Source organism: Artemia franciscana, chromosome 14 (genome assembly GCF_032884065.1).
Source record: "Artemia franciscana chromosome 14, ASM3288406v1, whole genome shotgun sequence".
In the NCBI taxonomy this organism is placed as follows: domain Eukaryota; kingdom Metazoa; phylum Arthropoda; class Branchiopoda; order Anostraca; family Artemiidae; genus Artemia; species Artemia franciscana.
Genome location: NC_088876.1, coordinates 33,105,532 through 33,129,693, shown reverse-complemented (window position 1 = coordinate 33,129,693; position 24,162 = coordinate 33,105,532). Strand labels below are relative to the sequence as shown.

The following is a 24,162-nucleotide window of genomic DNA, read 5'->3' as shown; positions in this document are numbered from 1 at the left end:
ACTATCCTCTCTGTTTAAATTTTTTGAGACAGATCAGTCATGCACGTTTCTCATTACTCCACCTTCACACATGCGCAATGACAAATTTTTAGTACATTGCGATGGGAATTCCAAGTAGAAACTGAAGCTATTGCTGTGCCGCCAGACCACGATTACGCCCATTAGGGTCCAACACTAAGCGATTTTTTTTTTTAACAAAAACCGGACTGATAGGATTTATCGTCAAAGTGCTAGGTGCACTTTGCTACTGCACTGCCTATTCACAGAAAAGGGATTTTAAAACAACATAGGAACTCCGTAGCCGCTTATAAACTGTTAGATGTCTCCCAATGGCAGCGGAGAGCTCGGCATCACCTTTCTTTGACATTACTTTTGGCTCATCAATCATCAGTTGCCTTCTATTCAGGGCTTCCACTATCCCTGGATTTTCGGGGGTTTCCCCGTAAATCTCTGCGTCTCCCCAAAAAACAGTTGCATGGGCCTGGGGACGCCAAAACGCTTAGGCACCAAATAGTTAAATCCAGCCCTGTGTGACTTAAAACTTCCCTTTCCGCGCGCTGTACTGCGTCCCATTTCTAAAACAAATCTTCCATATTGCATGATATTTATGCTGGATTTGATATTTATGATATTTATGCACCAGCTTTGCTACTTGGGTAGAATTTTGATGATGTTTTATGATAGATTTAAACAAATTGATTTAACAACAACAAAACATGATAAACTTGTCATTATTTGAAATACAACAGAGAACACACATTTATAACGAAAGAGCTAACGACAAAATAGTGATTCTTGAAAAGGTCGAATTTAAAAGACCAATCAACAATCATCTATCCTTATTTCATTGTTTTGCTGAAATTGCAACAGAATGTTTACTTTTTAAATGGTCTAATCAAAACACTGTAAATTGCTGAAAAATTCAAAGCCTTTTTTGTTATCATAACAAGACGTTTCAACTTCATTTCCCCGCGTTCAACTTCGCTTCTATACTCATTATGGAAAACAGTGGAAGCGGTACTTATTATCGAATGACACGTTGCCCCACATTCAACTTCACTTCTCTACTTATTATGGAAAATGGTGCAAGCGGTACTTATTATGGAAAATGACATTGCCCCATATTCAACTTCACGTCTATGCTTATTACAGAAAACGGTGCAAACGGTACTTATAATGGAACAAGACATTTCCCCACATTCAATTTCATTTCTATACTTATTATGGAAAACGGTGCGGTTCTATTTGGGAATGGTATATCCTGAAAATACGATCAAAGGTTCTGTTAAAAAATAACATAGCGAAGACTAAAGCGAAGTTTACAATCCCTTTTTTAAGATAGATGGATACATTTCAAACAGATAATAGATATCAGTCAACAAAGAGAATCACTGATACCCACAAAGGCTCCATACCACGTAAAGGACCATGAAACAAAATAAAATAATTTAAACATTAAACAGGTCAAGGTTAGGCTTCTAAAATTCGTAGATTCAATGATAGGACGTGAAAAACCGAATTACCTTTTCTTGAACAAGTGCAACATAAGGAAGAACAAAAAGACAGTTCCGACGTCTGCAAAGGATTTCTCGCATCATCAATATTTCTGCAACTAAAGTTTTGCCACCGGATGTCGGTAAGGTGTAGAGAAGATTACTAAAAGGCGACTCCAGAGCCATCCGTAAGCACTCCTCTTGCCAGTCTAAAAAAAACAGCAGCTAAGAAGCGATTCATATGGACCCTGACAAGATGCTATTTAATAAGGGAATAGGTTCTTCAGAGAATATTTCAAGAAGTCTCCCAAATCAGTACAGAATGCACTAAAAGATCAAAAAAATTAATGTCTAGGTTTACAAAAGTGTTTAATTCAGCAACAAAACGCAACCACTACTAAAGCATTGACCCTCCTACTCATTCACGGAAGTTTTACATCCCAAGAGTACATTGTACAAAACTAAAAAGCGGGGAGTCTTCTTTAATATCTTATTTCTGTGTTCAAACATAATTGTTTTTCCAGTCAATATTAAACCATAGACTATATGCATACCCCTTAATTCTTTGAGAAAATATCTTACAATTTGTGAGATACATAATAAGGTACAGCTAAATATTTTAGTATCAAAGCGCGGCAGGGCCTCTTTCTGCAACGAAGTATCGATACTTGATCATGGCAAAAACTCCATATTGGTAGAGTCATCTATAAATCGACTTTTAATTCACACGTTCACTGAGATATTTCAGAAGTTTTTGAAGTGCTCTGTCGACTTCTGAATTTTCTTCAAAGAAAAATTTGAAAAATAACATCAAGGGAACGAACAAAGAATAAGTAAAATCAAAACCAAAATCAATAGCCATCCTGCCTGTCACAAGTCCTTTTCCCTCAAAGTGTGGTGACCCTGGAGATAAATATAGCCGTTAAACTGATACAAGTTTAGCTCTGTGATTGTTACAGGTTTTTTTAATGATACCATAATTGTTAGTAAGTGGTAGTAAAAGCAAAAAATCTACTTCAATTTATTTTTTTTCTCAGCCTTGACCAGAAAACCTTCCAAATTACCATAGCAAATATAGGTTGCAAAGACATAAGCATGAAAGAAGGGAGGAGGGGCAAAAATAACAAAACTAATTTAATATTTTAAGCAAGAAGAAGCCAAAAATTCGGGGAAATTAATATTTTCGAAAGGGGCTAGTCCCCAATGCCCTCCCACTCCGTTCATCACTGATGTGTTACAATTGTATACTGTTCTTCAAAATTATAAACAGAACTTCAATTGTTAAAACTACAAAAATATAAAATAAGCTTGAGAGATAAAATACCTGGCGCTAGCAAACACCAGTCAATTCTTTTCTTTAATTTAACACAGCTCACACGAGAAAATTCTATGGGCTCTATCATTATTACAATGAATAAGTAGTATCCTCTTTTAGGATCAAGAGCACCCACAGGGGGGTAAACTATTAAAGCTACTAGCTCCTAAAGACGTCACTAAGCGCACCTGGGACTGACGCAATAGCGCACGTGCATACCACACCTGTCTGCTATATCATAGGAGTTGAGGGTGACGCAATCTTGTGTTACTTTGCTTCAGTGTTTCTTTGAATGTTACGTAATAGTCAAGTAAAAGCCAATAGTCTATTACGTAATAGTCGAGTCCACTAGTCAAGTGGGGGATTTTTATTAAGACCTTTTTCTTCAAGGGGTTTTATTAAAACATTTTTCTTCAAGAGGTTTATTCAAGACGTTTTAAAGACATTTCAAGGCGTATCTTACGGCATTTTTCTTCACGACGTTTTCCGAGACATTTCAAGACGTTTTTAATACATTTTTGTTCCAGGCGTTTCAAGACATTTCAAAACGTTTTCTAAGACATCTTTCTTCAAGAGGGTTTTTCAAGATGTTTCAAGGCATTTCATGACGTTTTTAGAACATTTTTCTTCAAGACGTTTTCAAGACGTTTCCAGACGTTTCAAGACATTTCAAGACGTTTTCATGACATATTTCTTCAAGAGATTTTTTCAAGGGGTTTCAAGACATTTCAAGGCGTTTTTAAAGACATTTTTATTCAAGACGTTTTTCAAGACATTTTTTCTTCAAGGCATTTCAAGAAGACTTCCAGACGATTCAAGACGCTTTTTAAGACATTTATTCTTCAATGTGTTTTTCTTTGTGATTTCTTTAGTTCTTCCACAAAACAAGAATGTATACTTATGTTAAGGATGATGCATTCACAAAGGAAAGCGCTAGACTTAGTGGCCCATGGTGAAATCCGCACTTGTAACTGAGGAGGGAAGACGCACGGGTGCTATGTAATGATATTACACATGTGAGTGTTACGTAATAGCCGGTACACGTGGGATTTTACGTAATGATAGCACACACCCAGGATGTTATGTAATGACGATGTACACATCGGTGTTACATAATACTTAAAGAGATTTCATTTTGTTTCATTTCGTTTTTCTCAGGATACCTTTATATTCCAATAATTTTGTCCCAACTGGAGTTCAAAGGGGCCATTTTCATCCAGTGTAATGGTGCACTGGACTATGAAAACGTTTCTAATAATATGTTTCAGGAAATGGATTCTACGAAATAACCAATTCAAAACGCAATAAGAATCTCCTGTTCCGTTTACTGGCTCGATTAAATGATTTACAGTCCTGTCCGCAAGAGATCATAAGAACTCCAATGCTATTGATTTTTGGTCCATCAGATACACATGCCTATTACAGGGTTATTAGTGTCCTAACAGGACCTAGACAGGTCAGACAGGTTAAGGAGAAGAACCAATGTACAAGTCTCACGAAGAGAAAAGTCAACTTGCAACAAATTTCATGGACAAAAAATCAGCACACAAAAAGTTCCACGAACAAAAGATCGGCACATAAAAAGTTCCATGAGCAAAATCAGTTTAACGGGGTGAAAAATCAATGTACAAGTTGCACGAAGAGAAAAATCATGACGCAATACAACAAATTATATGAACAAAAATCAGCTTCATGAGATGAAAAAAATCAATGTATAAGATACAATAAGAAAAAAACAAAGAGCAATAAGTTTTACGAACAAGAATCCACACACGATAAGTTCCAGGGACGAGAAATCAGCACGCAAGAAGTTCCATGAACAAAATCAGTTTCGTGAGGAGAAAAAATCAAAGGTCAACTTCTTATTATCATGCTTTTCGAAAGGGTCTCCTTTTGTTGATTTCAAAACCATTTTTCCCACATTATCCTCCTAAACATAAGCCATGTTGACCCCCAAATCAGTTTCTATCCACCGAATTATGCAAGAAGCTTCTTGTTATTCACTTTAGACCACTTTTTCCCATATTGCACTCCTAAATCTAGTATATTCAGATTGCCTTAGCGTGTTTTTTCTTGATAAGTCTGGGAAACGAAGTTTTTCTAACGCAAAAAATTTGAGCCTTCTGGAGCATAAAGCGTAGTACTTAAGGTCTATTCAAGTATGATTTTGTTAGTAAAATAATTTAAATTGAAATAGCATAGTGGACAAATGCATCTAGTAAATCAAAAATCAATAGCTTTGCTGGTTAGTAAAACGACTCGGAGATAATGGTTTGGATATACACGAACCATAAAGTTTTCGAACTTTTCCACTGGAAAGTGTTTCCCGAATAATAAGGATAACAATAGAATGGCTTGTTGATCCAGATGTTCAAAGCACAGTTACATTAAGAGGGGGTGGTGCCGTCGAAAAATAATAGCAACAAAAAATTATAAATATATCTAATGGGGTATTCAAGCGTCAGGATACGGGTTTGACACGGGGTGGGAATTATCGGAAAATAATAGCAACAAAAAATATAGAATATATATTTAGCAGGATATTCAAGCGTCAGAAAACGCTTAAATGATGATGACGTTTGCCGCAGGGTCTTACGATGAAACAGATTTTTATAAAACCATTGGAAATAAGGGGAAGGGTCGTTCAAAAAATATTTTAAATTTCAAGTGGTGTGAATTGCCTTGGACTGTGGCATTCTAACAATGAAATGCTAAGTCTCACTGTTCAAATAAAAAACAGTGTTCAATTTTAGAATTATAAGCTTAATTGTTTGTTGGAAAAAAAATTGAAAATGTCCTAGGGGTGTTGGCAGATACCACGTGGATGCCACGGGGGGCAGCCGCGTACAGTTGAAGATGTTTTTATGACAATTTCATCAAGATGTTTTTCAAGACATTCCAAGACGTTTTTTAAGACATTTTTCTTCAAGACATTTTTCAAGACGTTTCAAGACATTTCAGGGAATTCAAGGCGCTTTTAAGATATTTTTCTGAAGACGTTTTCAAGATTTCTTTGGTTGCTATGTAATAGGATGATGTTTGCTTATATTGAGGATGATGCAATCTGGCATAAATTGTTTTTCCAGGGTCTGTGGGAAATCTAAGCTTGTAACTAAGGAGGACGCACTCATTGGTGTTACGTAATGACGATGTACGCTTGGGATGTTACATAATACTTTAACAAGTTCCTTTTTCTTTCAATGCGTTTTTCTTTTTGCAGGGAACCCTTATATTTCAAAGATTTTTGTCAGCATTAGGATTCGAAAGATTTTTTCTCAGTGGAAATGGAGTGCTAGCGACCTGGACAAGGAAACACTTTCTAATATTTTTAATAGGGAGTAGTTTCTACGTCTAAACCTATTCCACGTACAGATAATTCTCTGCCTGCTTTCTAGAAAGATTAAATGAATCGCACATTTCCAACCCTTTCCACAAAGGAACGCGAAAGCATCCAAATGAAACTGATTTTTGATCTATTAGATGCACCTGCCTGTTACATCCCATTAATTTAAATTTCGATACTAGCAAAATTACATATTGAAAAATTAAAAAAGCAAAAGAAAGAAAAAATAATTTTTTGCATTCGGTTGCTTCTCGGAGGTTTTGATGAAAATGCCTCGTTTCTTTGAGCCAAGACTATGCATATTCACGCTACAATGACAATATGTAGCGGGTCCACCCTAGCAAGCAATTCCAGAGGGGAAGGGTTGTTATTAGAGGCAAATTCAAGCCATATTAAGAGACTTTTCCGAGAGATGTGAGTGAAAATGCCTCGTTTCTATTGCTCTATACGATAAACCTGTCTGTTACATTTCACTAATTTAAGTCTTGATACTAGCAAAACCACATTTGAAAATGAAACAAGCAAACGAAGAAAAACGAGACACATTTTTACATTCTGTTATTTCTGAGATATGAAAATTTTAATGAAAATGCCACGCTTCTTTGAGCCAAGACTACGCATAGTCACGTCACCGTGACAATATGCGGCTGGTAATTCCAGAGGGAAAGGGTTATTCTAATTTAAATCTGGATACTAGAAAAATCACATTTGAAAAATGAAACAAGGAAACGAAGAAAAAAGAAACATTTTGCATTCGGTTATTTCTAAGAGGTTTGACTGAAAATACCACGGATCTTTGAGCCAAGACTATGCACATTTACACCACCTTGAAAATATGTGGCTGGCCCACCCCAGCCTGCCTTTTAATTTCCATTAGTTTAAATCTTGATACTATCAAAATCACATATTGAAAAATGAAACACACAAACGAAGAAAAGAGACGCATTTTTGCATTTTTTTTTTTATTTCTGAGAGGTTTTAATGAAGATACCACGTTTTTTTGAGCCAAGATAACGTATATTCGTGCTACCCTGGCCAAATATGGCTAGACCACCCTAGCAAGCAATTCCAGAGACGGAGGATTTTTATTAGAGGTAAATTTAAGCCATATTAAGATATATCAAGTCTATTTATGCAGTCCCTGATGCGCCTACCAATTTTCATTGTCCTAGCACGTCTAGAAGCATCAAACTCGCCTAAATCACCCAAACAGAATGGGTCCAGTCCGGTTACGTCAATCATGTATCTACGACATTTGCTTATTCTACCCACAAAGTTTAATCCCGATCTATTCACTCTAAGCGTTTTCCAAGATTTCTGGTTCCGCCTCCAATCACTCCGCCCAATGTCACCAGATCTGATCAGGATTTAAAATAAGAGCTCTGAGAATGAATTTTTTTTTAAATATCAAATTCAAAAATACTTCACGAACGGTCATCCGTTCTGAAGTTAAAAATTCGTCAATTTTTCTAATTTTTCTGAATTAACACCCCCCTCCAACTCCCCCAAAGAGAGAAAATTCAGTCCGGGTATTTAAATCACATATTTAGGACTTATTCTTGTTCTTCCCACCAAGTTTCATCCTGATCTCTCCACTCTAAGCGTTTTCCAAGATTTTTGATCCCCCCCCCCAACTCCCCCAGTAACACTGGATCCAGTCGGGATTTGGACAAAGTGATCTGAGTTACGAGTTCCTTCTAAATATGAAATTTCATTAAGATTCGATCACTCCTTCATAAGTTAGAAATACCCCATTTTTTTAATTTTTCAGATTCAACCCTCCCCCCAACTCCCCCAAAGAGAGCGAATCCGTTCCAGTTATTTCAATAGCGTATCTAGGACTTGTGATTATTTTCCCCACCAAGTTTCATCCCGATCCCTCCACTCTAAGCGTTTTCCATGATTTTGGGTTTCCCCCTACAACCCCCCCATGTCACCAGATATAATCGGGATTCAAAATAAGAGCTCTGAGACACGATATCCTTCTAAATATCAAATTTCATTAAGTCCGATCACCCGTTCGTAAGTTAAAAATACCTCATTTTTTCTAATTTTTCCGATTTAACCGCCCCCCACTCCCCTGCCAGACGGTCGAATCGGGGAAATAACTATTTCTAACTTAATCTGGTCTGGTCCCTGATTGACCTGCCAAATTTCATCGTCCTAGCTTTTCTGGAAGTGCCTAAACTAGCAAAACGGGGACCGACAGAATTTGCTATCACTTTATGTCACTTGGTAAATATCAAGTGCCATAAAAACCAAAACAGATTTAAACGAATATTTTTTTTTCCCTTAAAAAGACTATGCCAATTTATGAGGAACAGGAATTAATTTAAAAAAAAAAACTTTTTCCACTATAGAAGTTTTTAAAGAAAAGCAAAGAACCACATTAAACCGAAAACTGAGCAAAAATAAAATCAAATAATCTACCAAGCGTAAAACCACCACAAATTAGCATCAATAAATAAATGAAACCCAAAACAAACAGAAATTACATAAATAACCAAGTCAAACACAAAACAAACAGAAATTAACACGAGTAGGGATGAAAACCCCTATGCCATCCCAAGACCAGAATACAATTTGCACTTTATTGAAAGAAACTAAATGTTTTCACTTTTATAACTTCAACAAGTAAAATATTATAACATTTTAAGGAATAAATATCAGCATATGTACATTAAACTGATGAAGCACATTCATTTGTGTTTTTTCAGCAAAGTACAAATTATGTTCGGGCCATGGGACTGTATAGGGGTTTTGAGTCTTACTCGTGTTAATTTCTGCTTTAAAATACACTGTATCTTCTCTTCATAATCAAAATTACCAAAAATTACGGATTTTTTAATTACCAAAAATTAATAGAAAATCCCAGATCATTAAATAGTCATATATATATATATATATATATATATATATATATATATATATATATATATATATATATATATATATATATATATATATATATATATATATATATATATATATACATATATATATATATATATATATATATATATATATACATACATATATATATATATATATATATATATATATATATATATATATATATATATATATATATATATATATATATATATATATATATAGTAAATCTGGCACCCCCTTCAGGTATAACTGAAACAGGTTTCTGAAAAGACTTAGCTAAGACGTTAAACATTACTTTTGGTAAATTATTTTAAGATCCAACAGCCCATTTCGGTAGAAACCCTGATGACCTGAATATAGAGGCCCAAATCAGGGACCTATTGGAAGCTGACATGTCAAATCATGTACAGACCCCGAAAAGGTAGAATTAGGGTTATTAGTGCATCCTTACCTTCCGATAAGTTTGGCTGAGATCCAAAAACCCATTCTACAAATTTAACTCTGTTTAAAAGTAAAACAGTTCAAAATAGGGATGATACCTTTTTATTGACAGTGAATAGATATAAAATTATTTAACTGGATATTTCGAACACATATACAATGTTCATCATCAGCAGTAAAACTAAAAGACATGAATAAAAATAAACAAAATTTATACCTAATAAACTAATACATATAGTTTATTGCTCTTTTTTTTCAATGCAACAGCGGAGGCAAATCTCTTTGACCTTTTCGGTTCCCATTCATTAGATTTATCTGATATATTACGTGGACAGAGGTCATAGCTCTTAGATGAGGTGATATTTACTTTACTTGACCTCAGTAAATCTGTTTGAAGTATTCTATTAAAAGAAAAAAACTTTTTTTTCACAAAACAAGTTTTTTAAAGAACATAAAGAACTCCATTAAATCAAAAATGAGCAAACACAGAATCAAATAATCTACCAAGTGCATGACTCTTTTATATTTGGTCCTGCGGCTTTTGAAATACACTGATCAATCTATTTACTTATGGGTGTTATGTTTATTAAGACTTTACTAACTAAATGCAGTGTTTCTTCTTTGTGATAGAAGGGTTTAAGTGTGAAGTGTTTTCTTTGTGATAGGAATTTCGAAAAAAAGAGATAGCTCATGTACATTTTTTTTTTTCATTATTTGTACTTTTTTAGGTACATGACCGTATTTTTAGCTTTAAAATACGCTTTATATTATCTTAGTAATCAAAATTACCGTAAAGCTTGTCAATGCCTTTTTGCTGTTTTAACAGCTCCTGTACTTTTTCAGGTAATCCAAAAAACGGACCAACATCAGTGTAGTGAGTCAAAATTGGGAATGCTGGAGACTTATTCTCTCCTTCTAAATTACTACCAAGAATCGAGGCGTTTCCTAAAGAAGCTGAGCTACTACCTCGCGGTAAAGTCAAACCACTCACAGACTTCCCAAACCTTGCATTAGTTGCAGCAGTTAGTTGAGTATCTCCAAATAAATTCTGCGATTCAAGACTTCTTCTAGAAATCGGTTTTACGAATAGAGAATCAGCATCTACTGCTGGGCGTTTCCGTAAAGATCTCCGTTGCGGTGACCTTATTTGAGTAGGCGAGAGATGGAAGCAACTACGCCGTTTCAACGCTGCTGGCCGATTTGATAAAACCGGGCTTGTTGGAGAAGTTCTATCAAATAGATCCTGGGACTCTTTTCTGGCAACATCATTTCCAGATAGCCCGATTGCAGCAGGCTCTAGAACTCCAAGAAGCTCGTCAGTAAACAAATAATCCTCGGCATCATCCTAAAATATAGGAACTTCATATTAAATTTCTACTTTTTGCTTTTGTCGAAAGTGAGTTCCAAATCAAATATTCATAAACCTTAAAAACAACGAAAAAAATGGTTCAATCTCACTTTCTGTAGCTCAAAAGGTCAAGATAAATAGGCCACGAATTGTGGAAGAAAGATTATAAATTACCAAACAGTTTTTTTATTCCGGTCATCCGTTTAGGCCAAACAAAACAAATTGTCCCTGAGTAGGGGGGGGGGGGGAATGGACATCCCCTTCTGGTAATTTACTTATCATAAAGATTTGGACCCCATTCTTCTTCCTGTCCCATAGAGATCAAACCAACAGGTTTCTGAAAAGACCTAGCTAGGATGTTAAACATTACTTTTGGTAAATTATTTTGAGGTCCAACAGCCCATTTCGGTAGAAACCCTGATGATTTGAATAGGGATACCCAAATCAGGGACCTATTGGAAGTTGACATGTCAAATCGCTCACAGACCCCGAAAAGTTAAAATCAGGGCTATTAGTGTACTCTCACCTTCAACTAAAGGGTTTTCCCGCCGCCTAACTGTTTAATACCAATGTTAGCTAACAGGTATTTGTATGGACGGTGGAAAAACAATTGTAAGCTATTGTTTGTAGGGCGGAAAAACCTCTTAGGCTTGGTTTGGATTCAACGACCCATTTTAACAAATTTCCTGATGGTAACAATTAGCACGATTCTTCGGTTTCCCAAATATCAGATTGTGTCCACGCCAAAAAATTACAGCTAGAATACTTACCCTCCCAATTTGGTTGAGATTCAGCGACTGATTCTCAGCAATGTTGGGATAACCAAAATTTAGCAACCACCTTTTCCCAAAAAGGTCGAAACTGGTTTTGAGCCCCAAAATGATCATCGAGGCTAGTTACCCTTACTTATTACAGTGCTTGGTTGAGATTTAAAAAATCGCTTCTTCTGGAAGTTTTAACGGGAAGAATATAAACCCTCCCCTACAAAGGTCACATAACACTTGGAGCCTCAAAGGCCATAAAAAGGAGAGGGGGTCTTGTTTCCCAAACAGTGCAGTTGAGATTCACCTATCATGCCTGGTAGACTTACAGATAATAAGAATCCCCCTCCCTTACATGGAAAAAAGTTGTGGATGGACATACAAGAGGTGCAACCTGAAAAATCCCTCTTACATTCCACAAAGTCTAATTGAGACAAATTTATTCCAAGCTGTTTTGGTGATAATAAACTATGATCCCCCTCCCCTCCCAATAGATGTTCGGGTGGACATAAAGCCTCAAAAAGTACATTTAGGTAGTTATTCTTACTGTTCCAGCAATCATACTTGAGGTCTGACAGTTCCTACTCTTAGGTATCACCATGAAAACAAACAAGGACCCCCTCTAGCTCCTACCATACCAGATTTTTTTTCAATAAAAATGGTATTACAGAGCTCCTAAGCTAGTTAATTACAAATTTGAGGCAACCAATTAAACATACAGGTCTAAGCTAAGTGCATATTTCAGAGGTTGTGGGTATGTCACACAGATACATGCTGTAAATTACAGTCATATAAAACTCTTAAAATACGTGATTGGAGTGTCTTGCATTGATCCTCAGACCTACATCCTCACGAAATTAAATTCAATTCTAAACGACAGCTAAGAAGCCAACTTGAAACCCTAAAATCGTTTTCAGTTTTTGAATTGTTTCAAAGCCTGAAACAGTTTTTTCATTCATGCAGAATGAAAAAAAAAACTGTATTTCATTGACAGAACAGACAAATCCTTAAAAGTAGCCTGTAAAGCAATTAACAACACAAGATGCAGGCGGTTACTGATCAGGCCACAGTGGACAAACTGTAGTGTATACCCAAAACTAACAATAGTAGGGAAATATTCAAATTACAAACTTAAAAAAAAAATCAAGGAACATTCTTCTACAGCGAAAATACTATTCAAGTATATATATATACTTTGGGATATAGAATTAAAAACTTCAAAAGTATACAAAGATAAATCAGCTTATTAAAATTAAAATTTTAAAAATACCAACAAGTTTTCACCCATTCAGTTGAGGCACTCTGACCTGGTTATTTTGCTTTTTCGTTTTTCATTACAAGCTAATCTTAGGATCCAACATTCAAATTCTTGAAAATGAGCAGAAATACGAGAAAAATTATCCAAGAACAGGGTGTCTGGCATTTGTCAGGAACAGTAACAGCAATTTATTGCCCAGAGTGTACTTATGTAACAAGTAAAAAATATGATGCAAGGCCATACTGGATTTTTTTTTTCCCTTAAAAACTAGAGCTCCTTTACCTGGTCAGTTTAGTAAATTTTCTTTGCAGACCTCCTTTACTTGGGCAACTAGAGCTACTTCACTTGGTCAGTTTATTACATTTTCTTTATGGAGATATTTTATTTGGAGCTCCTTTGCATGAGCAGCTAGAGCTCCCTTACTTAGGCAACTAGAGCTCCTTTGCCTATTTAATTTAGTGCATTTTCTTTACAAAGATCATTTAATTTGGCAACTAGAGCTCATTCGCTTGGCCAGTTTTGTACATTTTCGTTAGAAAGCTTCTTTATGTGGGTAGCTAGAGCTCCTTTGCTTGGTCAGTTTGGCACATTTTCTTCAAAGAGCTGATTTACTTTGGCAACTAGAGCTCCTTTAATAGGACAACTATGGCTCCTTTACCTGTTGAGTTTAGTAAATTTTCTTCACCGAGATCCTTAGCCTAGGCAATTAAGGCTCCTTTACTTGGTCAACTTAGTAAATTTTCTTTACAAAGCTTCTTTACATAGGCAACTAGAGCTGCTTTAATTGATCGGTTTAGTACATGTTCTTTACAAAGCTCCTTTACTTCTGAAACCAGAGCTCCTTTAGTTGTTCAGTTTAGTACATTTTCTTTACTTGGCCAGTTCAACACACTTTCTTTACAGAGCTCTCTTACTTGGGCAACTAGAGCTCCTTTGCTTGAGCAGTTTGGTACATTTTCTTCACAGAACTCATTTACCTGGGCACCGAGAGCTCCTTTAACATTACAACTATAGCTCCTTTACCTGTTCAGTTTAGTACATTTCCTTTAAAGAGATTTCTTTACTTAGGCAACTTAGACTTGTTTACTTTGTGAATTTAGTACATTTTCTTTAAAAAGCTCTTTTACTAGAGCTGCTTTACTTGGTCGGTTAAAGCATCTGGTTGGGAAACCAAAGCTCTTTTAGTTGTTCAGTACATTTTCTTGATAGAGTTCCTTTACTTAGGCAACTAGAGCTCCTTTGCTCAGTCAGCTTGGTACATTTACTTTGTAGGATTTCTTGACCTGTTCATTTTAGTATATTTTCTTTACAGAGCTCATTTAATGGGGCAACTAGAACTGTTTAATTTATTCAGTTTAGTATATTTTCTAATATACTTTTATACAAATATACTAAGTATACTAATATACCTAATATACTTTTAGTAAATCCTCTGTAACAACATTAGATAGCATACTTAGTATCTCCTAGGCTTTTAAATAAGTAAACCATCAGTACACAAACACAAATAGATGTTTCCTTAGACCTTAGTTCCTCCAGGGTCAGGTGTAGCACATAGGGCATCAACAAAGCCTTGCCAGATGTCCCAGAGCAGAGCAGCAGCCACGACGTCCTCCCACTGTGGTTGTAATGACAGCTCAGCACTCAGTGGATCTTGGTCATACTGTTGTCAGAGGGTGTGTTTCAGTCACCCTCTTTTTTGCCCACCCTTGGGTTACCACTTGTAGAAAGCATTTGGAAGATGGTCTCCTGACATTCAGAGTACATGAACAAGATAGGTCCATCTTCTCTGCTTCAGGAGATCAGTGACTGGCAGTTGACCTATTTGTCTGTGAACCACTACATTCGTGACCCTGTCCTGTCATGAAATGTCAAGGATTCTTCAGAGGCAGACATTTTCAAATGCTAGGATACTTTTTTCCAGCTGGAGGTTCAGCTTCCAGCATTCACTGGCATAAAGGAGAATGGGCATGACGTTACTATTCAACAGACGGAGATTTAAATACAAAAAGTATTTTTTGCTTTGCCATACTGGTTTCAGTTTGTTGAATGCCAATATTACTCGTCCAATTCTTCTCTTTATCTTGTTGACTATTCTGCCATCATATTCAATCGAACTTCCAAGATATTTGAACTCCTGGACTCTTTTGATTGTTTTTCTGTTGCATTTAAGAATCAAAGGTGAGTTGGATGTGACCATGTTCTTTGATTTACTAACGTTTACTATTAATCCCATTTTCTCCACTTTGTCTGCCAAGGTGATGCAAACGTTGCTTTGCCTCTTCTAGAAGTGCCAATTTGTCTGCAAAGCCTAAGTCTGTAAGCTGCTGACCACTGACTTTTACACCAAAGCCTGATGCTTTTCATAGGACATAGTCCATTACTAGGACAAATAGGAACAGGGATAACACATATCCTTGTTTCACCTTAGAGAGAATCTTAGGGAATTGTGTCTCCCCATACTCTGTTCTGACCCAATATTTGTTCTCTTCACAGAGGGCCATTATTAGATGGACTACTTTATTAGGTATTCCATACAATTTAAAAATCTTCTACAAAACATCACAATCAATGGAGTCAAACACTTTTTCGAAATCAATGAAGGGCAGATAGAGCTTTTTATTCCATTCTCTTGACTCTTCCACCATAAGTCTGAGGATAAAAATAAGGTCAGATCATGATCTATCAGGCTGGAACCCGTGTTGTTCTTCCCTTAGATGCGAGTCAAGAGCTGCTCTCAAACGCTGCAATATAATCGTGGCCAAGAATTTACTTGGCACTGAAGTAAGGTTGATCCCCCTTCAGTTGTCACAGTTAATAGCATCTGCCTTCTTAGACAATTTGACTAGAATACCTCTAGTCGAATCCCATGGAACCTTTCCCACGCTGCAAACTGCTACTAGGAGAGCAGTCCATACATTTAAGCACGCTCAAAGGGATGTCTTCTGGTTTTCCTTGTCTCTTCTTGCACTCTTTTTGACAGCTTTATCTTCTTCTTTATAGCGTAGATGCAGAAAGTCTTTATCTTCAGGTCTTGATGCATTCAGGATATTTCTCTTTGTTACCTTGCTTCATTCAATGAATTTCCATGTTTTGTCTGATATCCATTCCTCCTTCTTTCTGTTTCTTATATCCAAGACTTGCCTTGGCGGTATCATGTTATGTATTTTTACTCCTGTATTTTTACACTGACGGATTTACTCCTCTCTGGCATAATGCTGTCCATGCTTGAGTATGACAAATACTGTCAAATGCTTTAGACAAGTCTAGGGTTGCGAAATGAAGTACACGACGAGTGTGATGGGCATCTTTTAATAAAGAAGTCAAAGCACGGTGAGCATGCTGACAGCCTAGCCTAGATCTAAAACCGAATTGATTATCATCATTTAGAGCAAGCTTAGTGATATAAGGAAGTAGGAGGTGTTCAAAAAGCTTGCTAAGAGTGCTACCGTTATCAGCCTATAAGAACTACAAGAAACCAGATCTTTTCCTTTTTCTAGAAGTGACATAATGCTACCGCATATGAACGAATTGGGCACACACAAACTACTCAAACACATTTGAAAAAACAGTTGGAGATGAGATACCAGTTCAACAGAATTCAGAACAAGATTCAAAACACTAATCCCATCAATATCCAAAGATTTTGATTTTAAATCCTTAATACCTTTAATAATAGCCCACTTTTCAACTGGAATCACATGTCTCTGACATAAATGTGACGGCAAATTTTATTCAAGCAAACACAAGAAATGCTTATACACTGCATAATTAACTTTCAAAAATATTTTTGAATAATGTTTGACCCAAGATGGATGAGATATAATATCACTAGAACTTGCATCCGGAAACTTGGCAGAATTTATCACTTTTCATCACTCACTATTACTTTTCGAAAAAGTTTCACCAGAGTAACGAACGGCACGAAGATAGCGTTTATATTCAAGTTTCGTCTTTTGTTTTAGATCAAACACAGTACCCCGAGAAGGTCGACCACAGGCAGACCAGATTCTTAACCAGAATTTGGCCTTATTCTTGACTTTTTTCAGCAAAGGATCACACTTCCAAATTGGTTTTTGGGTATTCTGCCTGACACAGATCATCAGTATGGCCAGATCTTCAGCTTGCTTTATACATAAGATAATGTCATGATAATAGCAATTCAAATCAGCACGAGCATTGTCAATAATAGGGTACGCATTTGTGCAAAGAAGATGGAAAGGGACACGTACGATGGACAGTTCCAAGGGTAGCAAAGTAAAGAGGCTTGTTTGCACTAGACCAATCACGTTTTTCAAACCACTTATGCAACATTGAGGGTTGGTTTGAGTATATGTCAGAAGTAACCATAATATCAAAATCCAGAGGTAAATGATCATAATCTCTCTCATCTTCATCAACATGTACTGCTGAAGTTTTTAATGAATGATAGCAGATACAGTGGTCTAAATTTGAGACAGAACCACTACAGTGGATATATGTAAATCTATGGTCTTTCGTTAGGACCTTAAATACTGAGGGTAGACACTGAAAAACGGCTTCCTTTCATGTTGAGGAAATGGTGATGTCACAGTTTAAGTTGCCTATAAGCACCCACTTGTATCCCAGACGCTCAATACCAGATATGAGAGTCTTTAATTTATTGCAGGCATTTGCATAGCTGGAGAAGGAAGAAACAGATCTTCTATCATGGGGAAAATAGGCGTTGATTATGATCACGTCTGCAAGCCGGATTGCAAGGTAAAGTTCAGAGGATTGGTAGCAGCTAGGAGACAAATAGCTAGGCAGATATCGCTTAATTATACAGGCAAGACCGCCAGAAGGCCTGTCTCAGGTATGTCAGGCATTCGTGATGAAAACAGCATGTTGAGAGCTTTGCCTTAGAAAAGTTTACACTGCAACTTGGGAGCAGGTGTTCTTGGAAGAGAACAACATCATGATTAGCTAGTTTCTCATCAAGGCTTAACACTTTGTCCCATTGATGTTGAAAGAGCAAACTGAGACTTTATACTCATTCATGATTGCAAGTGAGAAGGCCGTGGAACTTTGGAATTAGCAAGAATATGAGATATACATATATATATATATATATATATATATATATATATATATATATATATATATATATGTATATATATATATATATATACACCCTTAAATATATTATATATATATATATATTTAAGGGTGTCAGACAGGGTGGTTTAACTTCCCCTGTTCTTTTTAATAGCTCAGTTTCTAATGCTCAATGCTTTGTCAAGTGCACATGTATTTATGGTGGAATCAAAATATATATATATATATATATATATATATATATATATATATATATATATATATATATATATATATATATATATATATATATATATATATATATATATATATATATATATATATATATATATATATACATGTATATATATATATATATATACTACTTTTTTTAATATGTTATTCCTGTTTCAAAAGATTATGTTATCTATAGACTTAGCATCAGCAAAGCTTTAAAGAAGCAATATAAAGACAAAGGACAAACATTTCCTTTACTCTCTTCAAGCAGCTGTTGCTTCATGTTTGTTCAATGGCCTACACTAAATATTTAATTTGTAAAGAAAATATAAAAAGATTCTATTAGTGACATAGCCTTGGTAAATGCATTATTCAATTCCTTTTTATATATCTTTCCAAACATAATAGTCAACTTTTTTAGAGCCCCTCTCCCCTGAAGGTCTGATACATAGCCCAAGGAAGACAAAAAAGTATAAGAAAACAACAATAAATTTGTACATTATAATATGCATAATGTTTTTGTTAATCAAATTGACATATTACCTAACATTATTATATAGGAGGGTATCTGTACTTGGGACAATACTTTTAGTTTCTCTCCAACTTCCTAACTAGGTAAATACCTATTGCTTGAATTCTGTAGTGATGTTTTATGAGGTGAATGAAAGGGGATAATCAGTGCCAAGAAACTGGGCAATTGTGAGGTGAGGATCAATTGTTACAAACATTATTTAAACCATGAGAAAAACATAGATTAGTAATTCAAAAGTACCTCTCTTTTGGGTAAAATTCTAGTTTAGCTACTTTTTGCCATCTTGGAAAGCATTAGGAAAATGAAACTTTCAGTAATGAATCCAGGGCCAAAGATATACTCTGGGAAGGTATTGCTAAGCTTCTAGGCCTAGGTTAAAGCTCTTACAATTTCTATGCATTAGAAATTTGCCAACTGGGCGGGTCTATACCTAGCCTATTGAAATTTTGAAAAAAAAACATTTAATTTTAATTTTTAGTAATCACTTTTTTTTCTTTGGTTTTATTCTGAAAATGCAGTTCTTATTATTTGAGTAGAATTTTAAGCCATTGCAATGGTTTTTTTCTAAATTTTGGAAATGTATTTACAGATCTCTCAAACCTTAGAGATTGGGATTGAGCAAATTTGTGAAGCTGAAAAAAGTTTTTTGTGCTTTATTTAAGCAGAATATCTATTTTGCAAGGTTTCACTTTTATAAAACAAGGATATTTAAAGGTCATCAAAGGTCAGGGTCCTCTAGAGGGGGAAGGGGTGGATATAGGAACTTCAAAATACCTTCACAGGACATACTTTAGTCTGTACTCATCACAGAAAGTTTTATCTTCCTAACCTGACCCCTTTCCAAGATTGCAAAAAGTAGAAAAACTAAAATTTTACCCTTTTTTGGGTAAAATTCTAGTTAATTGACTTCTTGCTATCTCAGAAAGGGTTTAGGTTGGGAAAATGAAACTTTCAGGGATAAGTACCCACCTCCATACCTTCTCCCTCTAGAGGGTCTTGAAATTTGCCTACATGACAGGTCTATACCTATTGAAATTTTGACAAAAAAACATTTTACTTTAATTTTCAGTTACTAGTTGCTTTTTCTCTGCCTTTAGTTCTTAAAATGTAATTCCTGTTATTTGAGTAGAATTTTGAGCCATATCAATGTTTTTTTTCAAAATTTAGGAAATGTATTTGCATAGGCTATCTTTAAAATCTTATAAAATGGATTTGAGCAAAGTTATGAAGCCAAAAACAATTTTGTTGTACTTCAATTAAGCAGAAGATATATTTTGCAAGGTTTCACTTTTGTAACACACATATTCTTAAAGGTCATCAAAGGTCAGGGCCCTCTAGAGTGAGAAGGAGTGGAGGTAGTTGCTTCAAAATACCTTCCCAGGACATATTTTAGTCTATAGATTCATCCCTGAAAGTTTCATTTTCCTAACCTAAACCCTTTCTGAGATAGCAAGAAGTCAATTAACTAGAATTTTGCCCTTTTTTGGCCTTAGACTATCATATCCTGAAGAGCCACTCAAGGATGTAATCTGTCAAAATCCTGGGGGGCAAGTAACATTGGAGCCAACCCTCCCTAGTCAAGTGAAGATAGTGAATTTCTGTGGATATTCGAATTATTCACGCCTATTTAAGTTCTGACAAGAATTTTGAAGATGCTAATCTTCAGCTGGGGGGGGGGGGGCAAACCTGGATCTAGGGGTCACTTGTATCTGAATAGGAACTTTAAATACCCAGTATTATAGCTTAGAAGCACATAAAATTATCTAGCATACATTAACCAAACAGTTAAAAGCCTATAAAATTTAAGTTTACCATATGTTATTTAACTGTAAACAGTTAATTTTTTTTACATGTTTTCAAGCCTTAAATTTAAACTCTAATTGCCTGCTGTGTTGCCGAAAAAACTTTTAAAATCTATGAGAAATGTCAGCCGTGTGGAATTCATCGAAAATCCATGACCACTTATAAGAATCTATTCAGACCTTTTTGATACGGTTTACTTTTAGTCAAAAGCATCCAAAATGTTAACTTGGATAACGAATCGAATGTATTACTTTTTTTTCATCAAATCTTGTAAATATGCGAGGCAAGCCACACCAAATCTTACGGCTCATACGGAAATGGAAATTTTGTTTGGATAGCCATTACCTTGCTTAGTCTGAGTACCATGCAGAGAGGCAAGCTGTAACAATGAAACAGGTACATCATCGGATTTATTTATGGATTTTTCAGAATCAGTAATGGTAGACTCAAAATATTGAAGGATATTAAGATTCTTCGACTAGGAATACAAAGGTGGTGTGAACAAAACTTAAAAAAAATATCTTCTTCAAAAAAAATAATCAGCATCCCAACTTAGATAGTCCCTCAAAAGGGGTGCGCTAATCACTGAAGTACTGTAATACTAGGCTAAAGCATGAAGTAAGTGAACCCAACATATCTCAGATTTTTGTTATCCAAATTAACATTTTGGATGCCAAGTCAAGAGCTACTTAAAACTGATACTAAATCCTGTTCACGACCAAAGGACTGTGAATCAATGATACTACCTAGCACAGACATAATTATTTAATTAAGTCAAGCAGACACAAGGATGATTGCCACAACAGCCAAAATAATCACTAGCACCCCTAACCAAAAAAAAACGAACAAATCGGCGGCCAATATGACTGTCTATCATAAGCAGCAAAATAGCACTACCTATGATACACCTTAGAGCCCTCGGTGCAAAGGTTACACTTTATGATAAGAGGGCAAATACAACACCACTCCCTCCAAAAAAAAACTCACACACGTGGTATTTTCTCGAAATACATCTAATAGAAATTTTAAAATAGCTCTTTGTTTTCGTAGAGACTTTGAAAAGGGCTCATTCGATTGGAAATTGAAAAGGCTATATTGATCTCTTTAATAGTCAGAAATGATTGTAGGCCAACCAACCCCTCGCCCATCATTAGTTCAAACACTTGCAATCAAAATTTGGAGATAGCCATTTTGTTTAGCGTAGTTAAAAGGTATGGAAAATTATGCTTTTGAGGATGAGACCCCCCCTCCCAACAGCCCTCAATGCAAGAGTTATAAAATAGGCCTCGAATTCATATAAGGTTCTTATGGAAAAGGTGGTGATGTAAGCTTCGGAAGCGATTCATTGGATTGGAAATCAGAAGCTCTAGTGCCCTTTATAAGAGTCAAATTGATTGGAGGGCAGCCACACCCCCCCCCCCTAGGTCGTATTGTCCCAAATGAATCTGATAGAAATTTTAAAATAGCCATTTGTTCAAAAATACTCTAAGATTACATAACAAGGCCTTTGAGGTTGACCCAATCCTCCAGGGTCTGGGTATATGGGTTGTCAGTTATGCCCTGGGGGCATGTAAGGTTCTTATAGAAGGGGTGGTCGTTTGAACTTTAGAGGAGGCACATTTAATTGGAATAATATAGTTCTAGTTTTTTTTAAGAATCAAATATAATGGACGTTAAATCGCCCCCCCCTTCCCTGACATCCTCTTTTCCCCAAACGCATTTGATCGACATTGTGAGATATCCCATTTTGTTACCAATAGTCCAAAGAGCATATAACAATGTCTTCAGTGTGAACACCACTCTCCCAGAGCCCAGGGCCAAGGGTCGTAAGTTATGCCCAGGATATATAGGATTTTTAATGAACGGGTGGTCGTATCAACTTTGGATCGGATGAGGCTCATTGGACGGCGTATGATACTAAGTTGAAAATTTCAGGGTATATTGAAGAGCCATCGGAAGAAAACCAGTCACTTTGGCATTTTTAGATGCTTTCATCTCTGGGGTCAATCCAGTTCCAGAGTTTATTAATAGATCTTTCAGAGCTGACTGGTTTTCCTTGATATAGATCCTGGCACTGAAATGTATCAATGATAGTCATAAAGTTCATACAATGATAGCACATACTTTTATTAAGTGACCTTTTTCTTGCTGCGGTAGATCGGAAGAGAGGATTGTTCCTTCTAGATCAGTGGTTCTAAACCTTTTTTTCCCCAAGGACCCCTTTTCCCCTCTTTTTATCTTGGTGGACCCCTTCATAGCTATTGGACATAAGAACAATTTTTTATTCTTCACTAATATAAATTTTAAGGTTTTAATTATCAAACAAATAGCATACGATTAAGCTTTATTTTTAAATGAAAACTAATTTAATACAAATAAAATATTCTAATATAATAATACTAATTATTATTACTATTATTGTGATAATAACTACAATATTACAAGTTTCTACGAGTTTTTTCGATTGGGAAGCAACTAAGGCTCATGGAGAGTAGAGCTCCTCGGGAAGTTTAATTCACTCCAACATTATTTATGTAAACTGGATAAAAAAAAGCAGTTGAAATTAAGTGTGTGATTAAAAAAAAGGAAAAGGTATGTTTATTCAATGAGATCACTGTGGTTGATGCTTCTCGACAAGTTTCTTTATATTTGGTTCTATCAATGTTAATGATAGTCGAAGATCACCCCTTTTCACAATGTCAGGTCTATTGCGAGCTTTTGATAAAATTTGAGGAAGACGACTAAATCCCGCTTCAACAAAATAAGATGTAGGAAAAGCAATAACGTAGAACTGCGCTTTATCCCAGAGCAAAGGGTACTTTGTAGGAACATCATTTGTTTTCCATATATTGTACTTTCCATCTTTGAATTTTGCACACATTATTTCATCACTTTGTAATTCGATGAGGGGCTCTTGCAAAGATAAATCTATTTCGGCAGCATTAATTTCGAAAGGAATTGAAAACCAAATCGGTATATCCATTCCGAGTAGGTCACTAAACCGATTCAAAACAATGTAAATTACAGTAGAAATTGAATTCTTAAAAATAAAGAGCGTTCTGAGTTGGTTTTCTTCATGGACCCCCAAAATATCATTGTGGACCCCCCAAAATATCATTGTGGACCCCCAATTTGTTGTGTTTTGCCGTGGACCCCCGGAAATATTACATTACATACACAGTGTTACATATACAACACTGTATATGTGTTCGAAATATCCAGTTAAATTTTATATCTGTTCACTGCCAATAAAAAGGTTTCATCCCTATTTTGAACTGTTTTGCTTACTTTAGACTACCAAAAGTTCAGTGTTCTCTGTTAGATTCTGGTGCCTGATTTCCTAATAATGAAGACAGGCATTATGCTGAAAGGCCAGTAAAAAAAAAAAAAAAAAAAAAAAAAAAAAAAAAAAAAAAAAAAAAAAAAAAAAAAAAAAAAAAAATGACTGGTGTTCATTGATCCAGATTTCAGAAACTGTCAATGATGGGTGGACCTAAAGTAAACTGTAGCAAGAAGGTTTGGAACACGTTCTAAAAGAAAATAAAGTACTCAGTACACTTTTTCACAGATTTTGGAAATTCGTGACAGCGACACTGTCATATGTATTTTTCCCAGTGGTGATTGTATCGAACCAATAGTTTAAACATGATACAAAGGCTTCATTTGACTACGTGTACTCGT

The 24,162-nt window shown here is 35.6% G+C and overlaps 2 protein-coding genes across 3 annotated transcripts in view; both read right to left on the bottom strand.

Annotated features, from left to right (window-relative positions):
- The window catches only part of LOC136035606 (helicase POLQ-like), a 154,479-nt gene extending 133,906 nt beyond the window's left edge, over positions 1-20,573 (bottom strand). For both annotated transcript variants that reach the window (XM_065717484.1, XM_065717485.1), the window contains exons 1-3: positions 20,491-20,573; positions 10,277-10,832; positions 1,524-1,702 (exon numbers count right to left, since the gene is read on the bottom strand). In XM_065717484.1, the coding sequence (XP_065573556.1) occupies positions 1,524-1,702; positions 10,277-10,832; positions 20,491-20,493 (738 nt within the window). In that variant the 5' untranslated portion in view covers positions 20,494-20,573. The remainder of the gene's footprint in view (positions 1-1,523; positions 1,703-10,276; positions 10,833-20,490) is intronic.
- Positions 20,574-23,092: 2,519 nt separating this feature from the next.
- On the bottom strand, positions 23,093-23,464 carry LOC136035781 (uncharacterized). The gene has a single exon (XM_065717754.1). It carries the CDS (start codon positions 23,462-23,464, stop codon positions 23,093-23,095), a length of 372 nt encoding a protein of 123 aa, XP_065573826.1.
- Positions 23,465-24,162: the final 698 nt, after the last annotated feature.